Below are 16,864 nucleotides of genomic sequence, written 5' to 3' on the forward strand. Positions count from 1 at the left end.
GAGCCACAAAAAAACAGCAACAAACTAAGACCCTACCTCCAATAAAGAAGTAGAAACTGGGTAAAATACAAACAAAGAGACTGCTGGTTCCAAAGCATCAATTAGGACAGGCCGTTGTTTGAATTCATACTTCTGGAAACACACAAAGTCAGTATCTTAGACTAAGCACTCAAAATGTTCGAACCAAGATAGACACGCAGAAAAAGGAAAAGAGTAGGAAATGAATTTAACACTCCCGAAAAATTGCTGTCCACATATGTTCCTTGATGAATTGGAGGATTCCTAGAAAAAAAGCGCAAGCAAAGGTCACACACAAGTTATAAATTAGGAAATTAAACTTGTTGACTAGAATGAAAAGAGAACTTAAGAAACCCTTGTTTTGATCTAAAATCAGAAGCCAACTCAGAAGGCAAAGTTAGGAAACACTTGGTGTAATCTTGAAAACATAACCATCTAGGGAAGAATCTGCACAAAATAAGCTATTGGTGAGAGAGAGAGTTGTCAGAAGTTGAAAAGTATATGGCTATAAAAGAGCAAACAAAAAAGCTGTATTGGTGAATTTAGTAATGGAGTTGGTAGAAGGTTGTATAAACCACTGCTAAAAGCCCAACAAAACTCAACAAGCTTCCTCGGAGAAGTTGATAAGACTCCTGAAAAGCACATACAATTGAGCTCAGACTCTAGTTGTTTAACAGTTATGGATTATATAAGACGGACAAAAAGAAATTAAGAGAAACTTCAACTCCAATACAAGTATTAAATGAATCCTTTACACAGATCTTATTGCTCCAAGTCAGTGACCCTGAAAACCAAAGCTTAGAATAAGCATCCTAGGGCGTCCTATTGACACACATAAATATGACAAGCAATGTTGATGAAAACATAACCATAAAAAAAGCTATTGGATAGAGAGACAGAGCGAGAGTTGTCAGAAGTTGAGAACTGATCAGCTACAGAGCATTATTCAAAATGAGAAACCAAAGTTAAAGATGCTTGGTGCATTACTGTAGAGAACTGATCAGCTACAGAGCACCTGCACAGAGTCAAAACAAAATGAAGCTGCCCAAGGAATGCCAAGTTAATTCCCATCCACACTCCTAGCACCACAGAAGCAAACATACAACATATACTATTTTCCATTAAAAAACAAGAAGGGTCCTGGGAGCACACAAAAACATCATCTAACTAAAACCCTACCTCCAATAAAGTAGTAGATGCTAGGTAAAATACAAACAAAGAGACTGCCGGTTCCAAAGTATCACGTAGGACAGAATGTTGTTCGAATTCATACTTCTGGAAAGACACAAAGTCAGCATCTTAGACTAAGCACTCAAATGTTAAAGCAGGTAAGAAAATAAAAGTGTAGGTGATGAATTAAACACTCCCAAAAAATTGCAGGCCACACATGTTCCACGATGAATTGGAGGGTTCCTAGAAAAAAAGCATAATCAAAGGTCACACACAAGTTATAAATTAGGAAATTCAACTTGTTGACTAGAATGAAAAGGAGAAGTTAAGAAACCCTTGTTTTGATAAAAAAAAATCGGAAGCCAAAAGAAGGCAAGGTTAGGAAACACTTGGTGTAATCTTGATGGAAACATAACCATCTATTGAAGTATCTGCACAAAATAAGCTATTGGTGAGAGAGAGAATTTTCAGAGGATTAAAATGATATGGCAATAAAAGAGCAAACAAAACAGCTGCATTGGTGAAGTTGGTAATGGTGTTGGTAGAAGGTGACAATAAACCACTGCTAAGAGCCCAGCAAAACTCAACAAGCTTCCTCGGAGAAGGTGATAAGACTCCTGAAAGCACAAAATTGAACTCAGACCCTAGCTATTTAACAATTATAGATTATATATGATGGACAAAAGGTAATTAAGAGAAACTTGATCCCCCGAGCAAGTATCGAAAGCATCCTATACACAGATCTTATTGCTCCAAGTCCTTGACCCTGAAATCCAAAGCTTAGAATAAGCACCCTGGTCTGTCCTATTTCCACGTGGAAAAATATTACAAGCATCGAAATTGAAGAGCAGGCAATGCATCAAACCTCCCTCCCAATGTAATTCCAGTCGAACCTCCCTCCCAAAATCAAAAAATTAGGAATCAAAGTTAAAGATGTTCGGTCCATTACTGTTGTGAACTGATTAGCTAAAGAACATCAGCACAGAGTGAATTAAAATCGAAGCAGCCCAAGCAATGCCAAGTTAATTCCAATCATGCCCGCCCAAACATTCTTTAGAGCGCTAGAAAAGCAGAGACGATATTTTTAATACAGAAACTAGCACAAACAAACAGCATCTAAAGTCAAGTGCTGAGGAATAAGAATTATGACCAGCTGCAAGGGCTATGATCAGCACAGGTGAGCAGAGTACTTTAGCGAAGACAGGTTAAAGTAAGTCAGAATAGCGCAAACTGAGGTCAGAGTGAAGAAACCAAACCAGCCAGACTAGAATTTCTCACATAACCAGTACCCGAGCACTGTCATAAGTAAGGTCCAAAAAAACTGCCGTGAATGAGAATAGGAAAATATTCATAAATAGACACCTCGATTAGCCTCATACCAGAATTAATTCACTGTTAATCAAGCATTCTCTCTTAAACATGAAATGGAGACCCGAAACAACACCGCAAGGCAGAACTAGAACAATTGCGGGAAGCATGAAATCCAGGGTAAGGATAGAATTTTTATCCCGCAACTCCTTGTCGAAACTGTTATCCAGATCTCTATCTGCAAAACTCATTGCATGATATACTCTCCAAATCATATATACATATCAAATCAATTTCAATCCTGAAAGTGACAGAATCCATGGGAATTTAAATAATTAATCCAAGAGGCCATAACAAGAATTAAAGGCAATTACAACCACAGAAGCGAATCCAAACTCACGATCTAAAAATATTCGATAGCAATTTGAAGATCGAGAAACCCTAATCACGTAGATCACGAGAACGAATCATAATTTATCGATCGTAGAAAGAAGAAAGAAACGAAGAAGAGGAGAAGGTTACCCCCAAAACCTGAAACCAAAAGAGGTGGGATGGAGAGACCCAGCCGATAACCAGGCTTAGCAGACAAGGAACGTGAGGGTAAGGGCCTCTATTTATAAGTAAAAACATGGAGATTAATGGTCTGGATTAATTTTTTATTTTCCAGATCTACGATCAATATTTATTCTTATGTTAAAGACGATTAAGTTGACCGCCCACTTGCTTTGTTTTTTCGTAGTCCACCGACAAACTTTCTAGGTTTGAGACTTCAAACGCGCTCCGAACCTATAAAGAAATGCTATTTGAGAGGGGAAAAAATGTTCTAGATGCACACGTTATTGAAAACAATCGATGGATAACAATCGCCACGTCACCATCTATCTTTCAACATTTATTTTTTATTATCATGCATCTTTTTCGTTGGCTATCCAACTTTTTACGCGTTTAGGGTTGCGGTGCCGTGTAGGTATTTTTTAAAATTATTTTTTGTTTTAAAATTAATTTTTTTATATTAATTTATTAAATTCATCATAAAATATTAAAAAATTATTAATTTAATATTTTTTTATATTAAATACACTCAAACACAACAATAAATAATCTTTTAACTTGGACTCTCAGCCCATTACTTCCAGCAATAGCTAAGTTTTTTATATTATTTTACTGTATATATAATTAGTTAAGTACTTTAATACATTTTTTTAATTATTTTATTATAAATTCAAATCTTAACCTAGTCAGTTAAGGCGGTGAAAATCTATGGGTTGAGAGGTTGGGTGTCATCCATTAGCTTGGTTTGTTATGCACGCATAGGTGGATAAGTGCTAGGCCTAGCTCTTTTGTTTGAATTTTTTTTTTATTTTTTTATTTGTTTTCTTTACACTTTTAAAAAAATTTGTTGAATTCATTTACTTTTTAGAGCGTGTTTGACAAGCGGTTGCTTTTCAAATAAAATACATGCAAATGAGGTTTTTTCATTTTTTAAAAATCATTTTTGATATCAGGCACATCAAAACGATTACAACCGTGAATTTTCAAAACGCCGGTTTGGCAGCAATGTTCTTAGTTTTAACTTAATTATTAAATAATATTATAATTTTTTATTTGAATTTTAATAATTTTTTCAATTGTTATTATATATTTGATCTAAAAATAATAATACTAATAAAAAATTATTTATGAAAAATTGATTGAAATCATATGTTTATTATTAAAATATTTACATAGATTTGAAACATGATTTTATTATATTTATGATTTTTTTAACTTTTAGCCACATAAAATATAGACATACTATTAAATATTATTTTTAACTTGTTTTAATAATTATAAAAAAAATGAAAAAAAAAAACAATGTTTTAGTTAAAAATATTGTGTTGGCAAATATAAACAAGAGGTATTTGGTAGAAAAGGTTTTATGTTTCATGATTATTGGTATTGCAAAACAATTTCTAATACCCAAAAATGTTTTTTACATTTACAAAAATCATGTCTCTTCACAGTGTAACACCGGCATATAAACTAGTTTATATCAATTTTCTTGTTGCCCCAAGCCACAATCTTGACCCGAGTCATGAATTCCACCATGTTCAATTAATTATTTTTTTTATTATATAATAGAAATAAATAAAAACCTTTTTCGAAATCATTCAAATATTAAATAATAAAATTAAAAAATAAAATCAATAAAAGTTCAACATTTAATGATGAAATTTTAAAAAATTCAAATAGTAAAAAAAAAAAAAAAAACCTAGACGTGTGGTTTTAAATGGCCCAGCATGCTTAGGTCTTTTAAAAAAAAAACACATTGTACACGGCCAAGCAGGCCTAACATGCCTATGCCAGTTCTTTTTCTTTTTCTTTCTGTCATCCACTCTTTTTCTAAAAAACAAAATTAAACATGTGACTGGGCACTAAAGCAGATTTTGATCACCATAATGGTGGTTGGGAAATTAGAAAAAAGGTTTTATGGGTCTAAAATCCTATTTTTTTATATATCTTCATCTAAAAACATATTCAAAACCCCTTTAAACCATCCTCAAGCCTTAAAACACTTAAAAACAACCAAATACAAAATCTAAACCAAACTTAATCTACTTTCTCAGGACATTTAAAGAAAAAACTATCATCATCAAACTATTCTTGTTGAATGAAACCTGTTGGAATGTAGAACAGCGAGTTTAGTCATCGAAAAATAGTCTAAACAATGATTGCATCTCTCTTCATCATTTTCAAGCAACTTTCTTTTTCATTTCTCAAAGTTATGGAGTGCAAGAATAAATCAAATAAAATTTTAGATCAAAATAAAAATTTGTGGAGAATTTGAGATTGAGTTTTTTTTCTTCGTGTTTTGTATTTCAGTTATTTGTCTTTTAATTTGTTATTTTCTCTCTCTTCACTCATATCTTGACAACCCTCACTTTCCCCTCTCCAACTCAATGTTTAAAATGCAAAGAAAATAAAGTTTTAGAAAAAATGCAAAAACCTCATCAAACAGGATTAGCACTAAGAAAAAATGAAAAAAAAAACTTTAAGAATAGAAAAAGTTAAAAACATGCCACAACTATAATATTAGGAAAAAGGATGAGATATTGTTTCAAAGTTAATTTTAGTCTTCATAGTTTTAACTATGTCAAATCAATAAAAATGAGTTTAATTTTACCAAATCAAGCATGAATTTAATGCCAATAATCTTTTTTTCAATATTACGAGAAACCCTTATAAAGTCAACTGAAACCTTTCATGGCCTCAAATTAGATACAGATTAGTTAAAAACCTATCAACCCAAATAAAATAAAAATTCCAAGCCTAGATCTACTTTTTTAGGCAAGATAAAAGTCGAATGATACCTAAAAGGAGCTCTTTTTATTGAATAAAACCTTTTGACACAAAGATCAATTTTTTTATGGCTGGAATCGAGTCAATTAGTACTTTCTCTCTTCTCAGTCATATCTTGAAAACCGTCATTTTCCGCTCTCCGACTCATGGTTTTAAATACATAAGAAAATGAAGTGTTAGATTAAAATGTAAAAACCTCATCAAATAAGGATTAACTGAGAAAAATTGAAAAAAAAATACTTTAGGAACCAAAAAATCTAAGAACACACCTCTACTATAATATTAAAAAGAGAATGAGAATTTGTTTCAAAGTCAATTTTGGTCTTCATAGTTTTAATTATGTTCAATCAAGAAAAATGAGTTTAAATTTGTCAAATTGAGCATTAATTTAATGCCGAAACCTTTTTTCAGCATTGCGAGAAATCCTTATAAAGTCAATCAAAACCATTTATGACCTTAAATTAGCTAAAAATTGGTTAAAAAACAAAAAAATCAACATAAATAAAAGAACTTTTCCAGCCTAGATCTACTTTCTTATGTAAGGTGAAAGCCAAATTACACTTTAAAGGAACAAATTTCATGAAATGAAACTTATTTGATTCTAATATAAGATCAATATTTTTTGTGGTTAGAATTAGATTAACTAATATCTCATCTCTCTTCTTTTATTTTTCGATAACTCCCTCTTTCCTCTCTCTAACCCTAGGGTTTAAAATGTAAATAAAATGAAGTATTGAACAAAATATAAAAACCTCATTAAACAAGAATTAGAATGAAAGAAAATAATAAAACAAAACTTCAAGGACCAATAAAGCTAAAAAGTAATATTTTAAAAAGTATGGGAATTCATTTCAAATTCATTATTGATCCTTATATTTTTAATTATGTTTAATTAAGGAAAATTAATTTTTTTTTCAAATCGAGTAAAAATTTTATTCCATGATCTTTTTTCAACATTGCAAGAAACCCTTACAAAGTCAAACGAAAGAAATTATTAATCCCAATCTTAAAAAAACTAAATTTGGAAGGATGGCATTAAAAATTTTAAAAAAAAGCTAAAATGAGAGGAAAAAAAAAAAACCATTCCAATCCACATGTTTTCGGCGTGCTGAGGAGTAGTTTATTGCTTGCACCTTAATGTGTATTATTTTACATGGCTATGTAATTTTTATGGAAAGAATTAAGAAAAGTAGACACGCATGTATACGGGCAATATGCTGAAGTTAAGAAAGGGCCTGCGAGAGAACAAGATTTTAAGGCCCAGCGCACAAATTGGCAAGTCTACAATAACGAGGCTCAATAAAGTCTCTTATTTAGTGATTAAGCAAGCAAAGCAGTTAAGCTTGATGCGCACCTTAAATATTTATTAGTAGATTAAAATCTAGGACCAACGATAATCGGAAAAGATGTAGAATCCGTTGCTCAGGATGGAATGTGGAAACCGAAGCTTTTAAGGGATTTCAGTTTCGAACAGTTGTTTCTTTTTAAAATATTTTTTAATTAGAAATATATTAAAATAATATATATTTTTATTTTTAAAAAATTATTTTTAACATATTAAAAAAATTCAAAATTTTAAAACATGACATTCCAGACGCATTCTCAAAAGAACCCTTCATCTCATCGGAAAACACAAGAACAGTTAATGGTCACCAACAATTCAGCAAATCATGTGAAAGGGAATAATCTTATGATTTTTTGACGCAATAAAATCTGATATTTGAGTAAAAAAAGGTGATCAAAGTACTCACTCTATGAACTTTTGATGCATTTAAACATCAGGTTTATTTTTATTTCCCAATCTCTCCTGTGACGACATCCTGCTACTCATTAATGGCGATGCTAGATGACTTCCTTAAGGAAGCAACTGTGGCAAATCACTCATTAATGGCGATGCTAGATGACTTCCTTAAGGAAGCAACTGTGGCAAATCCTTCTTCTGTACCAGACTCGTCCTTCAATGAAAATGCACAAGCACCTCGAGCCAATGACGAAGAAAAATCTGCTTCCACGCTCCCGCGGACAGGGTTGGTAGACAAAATCCACCACTATCTATTCTACTGCCATTTCCAACCTAAGATGAATGATTCATGTTCGAAAGACCTCCAAATGAAAAACAAAAATCACCAAAAATAAATTCCTTGTACTTTCACCCAAAAATAATACAGTATCTGACGCTGAAATACGTTGACATAAATGACCCAGCTACAAGAACATGTACAAACAAAGGCAGATCTGAGGAGATGCAAGCAATCATTTCCAATCTCAACGTTTGGAAAATTGTGGTGCCTTGCGAGCTTTCTTGAGACCAACCTTCTTCCTCTCAACTATTCTCGAGTCTCTGGTTAGAAGCCCTTCCCTTTTCAAAGGGATTCTATGGTTCTGACTCACCTTTAGCAATGCACGAGCAACGCCAAGGGAGATTGCCTGAGCCTGACCAGAGAGGCCACCTCCATGAGCCTTGACAAACACATCGTAGCTGCTCTCGTACCCCAGAGTTACCAGTGGAACTTTCACATACTGAAGCCACAATGGATTACCTTGGAGATATTCCTTTACAGAAATAGAAAGCCCATAAAAAAAATGTATAAAACGCAGGGGGGGGGGGAAACGTGGCAAAAAAGTGGCATAATCACATCAATACTCAGAGAACTCAAAAGGCCAGATTATTGCATTATAAGTACATGCGGTAGGGCTGCAATGTGTGTAAACTGCCATCCTCATTTGTGACTTTGGAACTTTGGTATCTACTGTATCACTTAGAATTGGGAAGAAAGCATGATAATTGAGCCGCCCCTCATTGAAAAGTATTCGCTCGAAAGGTCTACTACTTTGATTGAACACACAAGTCCCTAGATTTGCAGTCACCGAGGTGCATGTTTTTACTATTGGGAGCACTTGTACATCCAAAAAAATGTAATGCAACTTCCGTCAGCCCGCTTCAAGGGACCAGAACTACATCATTGGCGAAGGCTACTCTCAAGCAAAATGAAAACTAAATCACGGAAAGGTATAGCCTTTCCTTTTCCATTCAAAAACCAATAGCCAAAAAGAGGACTAGGAGTTGATCTTTTGAGAAATAGGCACCCAGTATGGTAACAACGAACATGAAACACTCATTCTTCCATCAAATAATTAAGAAGGCAAGCATAAAATCCAGTCATAGCTCATAAAACAGCTTGTGCCATGTAATTTTTCCACATAACAAGTACTTTTCAGATAACAACTACGGAAATTTTAAGATAAAATCCGCAAAACCCATTTCAGTGTTGCTGCAATCACTTAGGAAGCATAAAATAAAATGAGAATATCAAGAACAATCAACCACCCAAAAAACCACGGTTCCCATAAAGGTGAAAGAAAATGGAAGAAAAGATGGAGAATCGGCATTTACCTTTGCGTCGCGATAATTGATTACAACTTTGCCAGTGCCTTCTTGAAGAACAACACGAGCAATAGCGCATTTTCGGCGACCAGTGCCATGAATAGGTTGAGCTGCGAAACCACCAGGGAGTCTCGATTTCACTAATTTCTTGAGGTCCGTGGTAGTTGTTTCGGGAGAGGCAACGGTGGCGGTGGCACGGAGAGTAAAGGGCTGCTTGTTGGAGTTGGAGTAGGGGGAGAGTGAGAGAGAAAGAGATTTGGACCGAGAAAATGAAAGGGTGTTTGGTTTTTGGGAAATTTGAGAGGAAAATGAGAGTGAAGAGAGGGATGATGCGAGAGAGGAGATTGAGATTGACATTTTTTCGGTTTCAAAGCAAACAGAAAAGATTAGTGCTTTTATTTTAGTAGACTTTGAGATTGAGAGGGAAAGAAAGGAAAGATGGGAAGTACGTTTAGCGGGTGGAGCTGGGGAAGGAAGGGGATAATGTTTCCTCAATTGACGATAATGCCCATAGTTCTACGATGAAGGATTTTGTAATAAAAAAACTGATGATGTCGTGGCGTTAAAACAACCATTACATCAAAAACTTAAGTTCCCCATATATAATTTCTATAATTTTTTAATATATTATTAAATAAAATTTTAAAATATAATTTATATAATTATTTAATATAAGCAAAAATATTTTGGGTTTAAAATTTATAAAAACACATAATATTCTAAACTTAATTTTTATTAAATAAAATGAGATGGTAAAATTAATATTCAAAGCTTTTATATAATACATATTAAAAAACTATTTCATGTAAAAATTTAAATCGAGATAATATAATGACTTGGATGAATTTACAAAATGACAAGTCATTCACACCATGAATCTCTTTCGCTACCTTGTTATTGAAAAGATGCATGAGATTCCTTTGACAATGTTTCAGAAATCAACTTGGTATTAGAAGGTAGAACTCTGAAGACACTCCCAACTCACTGAAGCTAAACCAATTCATCGACGACATTCAAACGTGTCACAAGTACAGCAAAGTCAAAGATCAAGACATTCATGGATACAACAGAAAAATTATTTGTCTGCACATTCCACTTGAGGTGACACCAGCTAGTTTACTTTGTCGGAGGTCACTCACTTCTAGCTGCATCAGTTTCTGAAATGGTTCGGACTGCTTAGGAAAGAGTTAGTTTAAGTCATGGCAGAAGGTGTTTCTTGCCCGTCATTGGTCTGTGCTAAAGCAACAATACCTGGTGTCAACCTTGTGAAGTTGGAACTCGCATTCAGATCAGTGGTCTGCAGCTGACCCTCCCCGTCTCTTAACACGACAATATAGTAACAAGCAATGTTTATAAAGGCAACAGGAGATTACCATCCAGCTCCAACAGCAACACCTTAAGGAACGAAAAACAGGCATGGAAATGTAACGAATAAGCGAATCTTATACCTTTGGGGTTTTACTCATGGTCATCTACCAAATATCTATGTTCTTTAGTGCTTACCGGATAAGGCAGGTTGTAGACTGTTTACAAGTACTGTCACTCCAGGCAAGATACCTGGTTTTCTAGTCTCTTCTGCAACAGCTTTACTGTTGGTGAAGAGGTAAGGGAGATGGTCCCTCGTTGCATCATATGCTTGCCCACATAGTGTCTCCAATACACTCCCCATTCCCAACTATACACTCAACATAAAAATTAACGATATATCAAGAAGATTTCTGTGCTTTTTCAAAGTATAAAGCAAAGTATTGGTGGCTAAGGCAAGAAAATGTACCATGACCCCAAATCCTAGACCAGCAATAACATAATTCTCAACAGAAACAGCAGCAAGATCAACCTCATTGACGAGACCCGCAAAGGTTTGAGTGAGTGCAACAAGCGAGTTTTGACATATGGTAGTAAGAATTGCTGGTCCTGCAAGCTTCCATAACCTCTTTGATTCTTGCCCGAACTCATTAACAATGCTAAAAAGTTTTTGCTCATGATGCCCAGTATTGTTCTGGCTAGGTAGAAGTGGAGTGATATCCGTGGCCATAACTTCTTTAGCTACTAATACACTTTAGCTATGGTTATCTGGCTGTGTTATGATTACAAGGTTGGTTGTGTGAGAGAGTTTCGACAAACTGTAGTAGCAGCACTGGCCCTTTCTTGGGACTAACGATGTCCTGCTTCCCTCTCAACTGGATTTTGGTAGTGATTGGTTGGAGCTGCGACCATGAACTAAGAACCATACTTGACCGTGACTCCATATTCTTGATTGAAGGAAATTAAATGAGGAAATGCATAAAGTAAAACGAGTCCTGTTAATATTAGATTAGGACCTAAAGTTAAGGTAGCATGAATAACGTGCGACTCACCAAGATTCTTCGTTGGCTTGGAACATCTTTGTAACTCACATGATTTGTACAGCATGCAGTACTGTCCAAAATGTAGAAAGAAAGAAACTTTAAGGTGTTGGTTCAATAAAATGAGATTTCTATTTTCAATGTTTTAGACAATAATGGAAAGCAAATTTTCATCTTGAAGAGCCCATACCATACTTTCTCAAGGTTTATGAGCGACAACAAGCCCCATGCCTGGCTTCTCCTTTGATTGAATTCTATTTAGAGCGTTGAAAGAGAGCATTCTGCTTAGATTTGAGACGGGTGGCCTTAATTAGGAGGGCAGAGTTAGAGAAGTAAAGGATATGTTCCTCTGGATATCCTGGTTTCAGAGATGGCCATCAACACAAAAGAGAGATACTCTTTAAGTTGAAAGGCCAATATCAGCACAGCACATTGTCAAAACAATCACATCCCAACTGCCGAACATAAAAACACCGCTGGACAATAAAAGAGCTCGTGCAACCAGCTAACCATAAAATGGCTGCAAGAACCAAGCATATGATTTCAGATTAACTATATAGTGACAAATTTCTAAATTCTAATTGTAACTGGCCATTTTTTTAATCACACAAAAATGAATTGTGCAGACACAAAAAAGGTTAGTTTCTATTTACATTTACATGGGAAGCATTTTACAGCGCAGCAGTGCCTGCCCAAAACGCAGTCCATGGTTATAGCTCCAGATGAAAGACTTCTGCTTGGATTGAGGCTCGCCGAAGATGCAGCAATTGTTTTACCAACTCCCATCCTTCCTCCTTGGAAACAGGCTTAATGGTCATCTTCTCAAGCACAGGAGAGTTTGAAAGCAGAAATTTAATGCAATCAAGTTCAGATCTAATGCCAGAGATGCCAACTATTTTCACCAGTCGCAATTGGCCAAATAAACACTTCCAATGGTCATCGTCCCAGAAATCACTTACTGGTCCCACAACAGCTTGTTCCTCTGGGTGAGCCTACATGGAAATCAGTTACACTTCCAATAATATCCCCATGTAGTGGTATAAGATATAAATTGACCAGGCAATTTTTTTCCCTCCCCTTCCTCTCTTTCTTTGTTTTAAGAAAAAAAAAATCGTGATGCAATCAATATAAAATTTCACATAAGCATATCGAAGGTCATTTACCAATATCTCTATTTCTTGCAAATTGGGGCAGCTTCTCAACAGACATAAGGCAGCTGAATTCTCTTCATAGTCATTGAAATTTAAGCGTATAGAAAGGTAGTTCAGATCAATGCATGGCTTTGGCAACTTGCTTGGAACTTTGCCAATAGCCAAATACTGGAGAAAAGAAATGAGACAAAATGATGAAATAACCTAGAAATCTTATAATAAGGATAATAAGGCAGCACATAGCATATTTCCACTAGCCCTTTCAATTTTCCAATAGCTACAGTGGTATTAGAAAAAAAAGGATCACCAAGAAATACATGAGTTGTTAAATGAAATCCAAAATTATCAAATCTTCAGCATTATAAGTATTGAAAACAAAGACACAAATTGATGCAGTTCAAAAACAATGAAATTACTTCAGATAATCTGTATAATTCAATCAATCAATTTGTTAAAATTTCAAGGGAGATTGATGTACTATAGATAATGTTGGTGGAGATATTACCTTAAGAAAGTAACTCTGAATCTCAAGTCTTCGAACATGGGGCAGATTAACAAAAAACCTGAGCAATTTACTAGAACTCCCATAAGACACATTCTGGTCATTTTTGACATTTACATACAATCCAATGGAAACCAGAGCCAGTACAAAAGTATTCTCAAAACTAACATCATCAAAAAGACCTTCGACGTCAAAAAATTGAAGATTAGGTGCATTGATGTTAAGATGAGTAAAACCATCAAAGTTAATCAACGTCAACCTCTCAAGCATAGCACAGCTAGAAATCAGTTTCTCAAACACCTCCTGTGCCAGGGTAACATGCTGAAGGTCAAGATTCTTCAAATTCCGGAATCCTTTGAAAGCCAAAGGAGGTTTTAGCAAACAATTAAATAATTCTAAATAAACCAAGTTCTTAAATGAGAACAAGCAAGAAGGCAACTTATACTGCTGGCCTTTCCATATCTCAAGTACAAATTCTTTGGTAGAACCTCTCGATAAATGAAGAATCCATCGATCAATATCGCTGACACCTAATAGATCGCAGTGAGATAGTTTGAACTTGTAAATTGGACCATTGTGAAGTAAAAGTATATGATCGATGATATTGACAAGCTTGTTCTTAATTGTAGTTTGATCTTGGGAAGAGATTGAGATGCCTTGAGAATCAAACACAATATGAGGAATTTGAGACCATTTGTACCTCCACTTTCTTTTTAAAGCACTAGTTCTCACTGCATCCCTAATTGGCAAAAGTGATAGAATTTGGCCTAAAACATGCCCAGGTAAGCTGCTGATCCTGTCCAGCTCTGTGTCTATTTCACATGGGAATTTGGGTGGTTCTCTTTGCATCTAATATATTTGAAAAAGAAAACAAATTCAGAACTCAGGCATCGAGAAACGGCGAATGTTAACGAGAATATTATACAATCACAAGGACAGGAGCAACGTACAACATTACTCATGCTAAGCTAGATTTTCTCAAGGACAATGCTCAACCCAACAAAATGTGATTCACCAACGAAAGAAGGATGAGAGCTATTATGGGTTTTCTTAGGGTTTAAAATCTTGGAGGCAAAATAAATGATAAATTGAGATAAAGAACAGAATTTGTTTTTTGTTTTTGTTTTTGTTTTTGTTTTTTTTTATGAGTGTAAAACGGAAACGGTTTATGTTGCATAATAATAAATTGAATGGAATAATTTTGATGACTTAACTGGAGGAGGAGGAGGAGGAGCAGCAGCAGCAATTTCAATAGAACTGGAACAGAGAGAACAGAGATGCAAGTAACAGTGCTAAGCTCTTGGTGCGGAAAACCTAACGACTACGCAATACAAAGCTTACTTGGATAACTGAAAAAAGTAAGAATCAATCCATTGCCGGGATATAATGGGGCTGTTTGTTTTTTTCTGTTGAAACCGTGATATTTTTTGGAAAGATGCTTTAATCTTTTAATGTTATTATATATATATATATATATATATTAAAAATATTATTTTTATATATATTTTTAAAAATAATACTTTAAAAAATAATCACAAAAATACTTTAAAAAACTATAAAAAATAAAAATGCTTGTGTGAAAGTCAAGTATATCCCACTAGATGACACAATAGATACATACCTCCTCCAAAAGCAACAACATCTAAATTATACATTATATATTGTATTATACATTATACATTCTATTCACAGTAATTTTTCCATTTTAGATCCCTTAATTCTTTTAACATTTCCATTCATTAAACTTTTTTTTTTTATTTCATACTTACAAGTTGTTTTGGCATGATTTTAGGTGTTGAGATTTATTTTGATTTGCATGCTATCACATATTTAGTATATTATAGAATATTTCAATATTAAATTAATAATATATTTTATGAAATATAATTTTAGATTATTTTAAAAAAATTTAAAATACTGATGATCAAAATTAATATAAAAAAAAATAATACATTTTCTACTTACATTGTTCAAAAAACAACAAAAAGTTTAATTTGTTCTTTCAAGTTTTATCATATGATAATTTAGTCTTTTTTTTTAACTTTTTCATTTTAGTTATAAGACTTTATTTATTTTACATTTTAGTCCTATCATTGTAAAGTGAGAAAGAAAGTCACCAAAAAAGAAAGAGCAAAGAAAAAGCTTTGGATGATCAAATCCTAATCACCAATAACTATGACTCGGCATTTGATAATTTAACATTTCATTTTAGTTATGAAACTTTATTTAATTTACATTTTAGCCCTTGACTATTGTGAAATGAGAGAAGACACTAAAAGAACAAAAGAAGAGAGAAAGCTTTTGGATAATTATATTTCGACCACCAATACTACACACGTCTTCTTTTTAAGAAAAGCATGCAAGCTTGGTCTTCCAAGCTCAAGCATACTTGAATTTTTTAATTTTGGATTAAGTATTTGACCAGTTTTTTCGTTCTAGTTACACCTACCCTTTTTATATTTTAAATAGCCTTTAAATTTTTTTATTTGATTGTTTATTTTTAAGTTTATAATAACATTCTCTTAAAATAAATTTATTGCAATGATATTTAAATAATTATTTGATTTTTCCATAGTTTTTAAAATAATATTAGAGATTCTGATGGTAATATTAATAACTACTTTCTGAATAATTATATATAAATCTAATATGCAAAATTCTTAAGAGTATTTTCTTATGAATACCTTGTGCAAATAAAATATTTATTTTCTTACTTTCTTATTGATACTTTTTTCATAATTTTTCTCAAATTTACCATTCTTTTTTTTTTTTGATATATTTCACCTAAAATTATTGATTCATGATTTTTTTTTTATTGAAAGCTTGTAAGTTTATGATAAGTTTTTTTATTTCAGAATTTTTTTTTCTAATAAAAAAGATATGTGTTTGTCAAAAAAAGAAAAACACATCAAAAACTAGTTTATGTTGAAAGCATTGTTATCTTGAGTTTTATTGTTGCATGTTTATAGATTTAAATATGTATGCATTCTAGGGTTTTCTTGGATAATTTCTTATGTTTTATATACTTTTATTTTTTATTATAATAAACTAAATATTTTTTCTCATTAACCTAATATATATTTATAAACTTTGAACTACAAGAAGAAGATCGCTTGGATCCTTCGTCTGTTCCACTATTCGTATCTGATTTCAGTGTGTTTCATTGACCGAAACAAAGATGGTGGACTGATCAGATTCTAGACTTTTTTCATCAATAGAATTATCTGTATTGACGGGATCACTTCCATTAGAAGAAGATGGCTTAAAAACCGAGTCCATTTCATTACTCGAAGATGAATTCAGTATCTCATTGATTGGAACACCATTGTCTTGAGAATCCATCACCAGAAGCTCCATGGTAGATAGATCAGAATCCAAACTGTTTTTGGCAGGCTTATCTGCACTGGAAGGACTTTCCTGATAAAAAAAGATAGGAAAAACCTTAACTATTTCACCACTCATTGATGAACTCAATGTTTCGTTGACTGAAACACCGACGTCTTTGGAATTTGTTACGTACAGGGAGCACACTATGGGAGACCGATCAGAATCCAAACTGCTTTTGGAAGACTAATTGGAAGCAAACCTGCTATCTGCGTTGACATGACTTTCCTTGGAGGAAGACGGCATGGAAACCTTCTCTGCT

At 33.5% G+C, this 16,864-nt stretch overlaps 2 protein-coding genes across 11 annotated transcripts; both read right to left on the reverse strand.

Annotated features, from left to right (window-relative positions):
* Positions 1-7,958: 7,958 nt before the first annotated feature.
* Positions 7,959-9,725, reverse strand: LOC118028094 (small ribosomal subunit protein uS9c). The gene is made up of 2 exons (XM_035031621.2): positions 9,230-9,725; positions 7,959-8,388 (listed from the first exon to the last, which is right to left on the reverse strand). Exons 1-2 carry the CDS (start codon positions 9,575-9,577, stop codon positions 8,101-8,103), a joined length of 636 nt encoding a protein of 211 aa, XP_034887512.1. The 5' UTR covers positions 9,578-9,725; the 3' UTR covers positions 7,959-8,100.
* A 335-nt stretch (positions 9,726-10,060) lies between these two features.
* LOC118028092 (F-box/FBD/LRR-repeat protein At1g13570) lies at positions 10,061-14,616 on the reverse strand. 10 transcript variants are annotated; one of them, XR_004683957.2, is made up of 8 exons: positions 14,169-14,616; positions 13,222-14,067; positions 12,729-12,884; positions 12,219-12,557; positions 11,761-12,085; positions 11,578-11,638; positions 10,724-11,440; positions 10,061-10,615 (listed from the first exon to the last, which is right to left on the reverse strand). XR_004683957.2 is itself a non-coding variant. In XM_035031618.2 (4 exons), exons 1-4 carry the CDS (start codon positions 14,178-14,180, stop codon positions 12,276-12,278), a joined length of 1,296 nt encoding a protein of 431 aa, XP_034887509.1. In that variant the 5' UTR covers positions 14,181-14,616; the 3' UTR covers positions 12,087-12,275. The 10 variants fall into 10 exon arrangements, 1 of the variants encoding a protein (XP_034887509.1); XR_004683955.2 differs by having other exon boundaries at positions 10,724-11,472; XR_004683952.2 differs by having other exon boundaries at positions 11,756-12,085.
* Positions 14,617-16,864: the final 2,248 nt, after the last annotated feature.

The sequence above is a fragment of the Populus alba genome, chromosome 2 (assembly GCF_005239225.2).
Source record: "Populus alba chromosome 2, ASM523922v2, whole genome shotgun sequence".
In the NCBI taxonomy this organism is placed as follows: Eukaryota; Viridiplantae; Streptophyta; class Magnoliopsida; order Malpighiales; family Salicaceae; genus Populus; species Populus alba.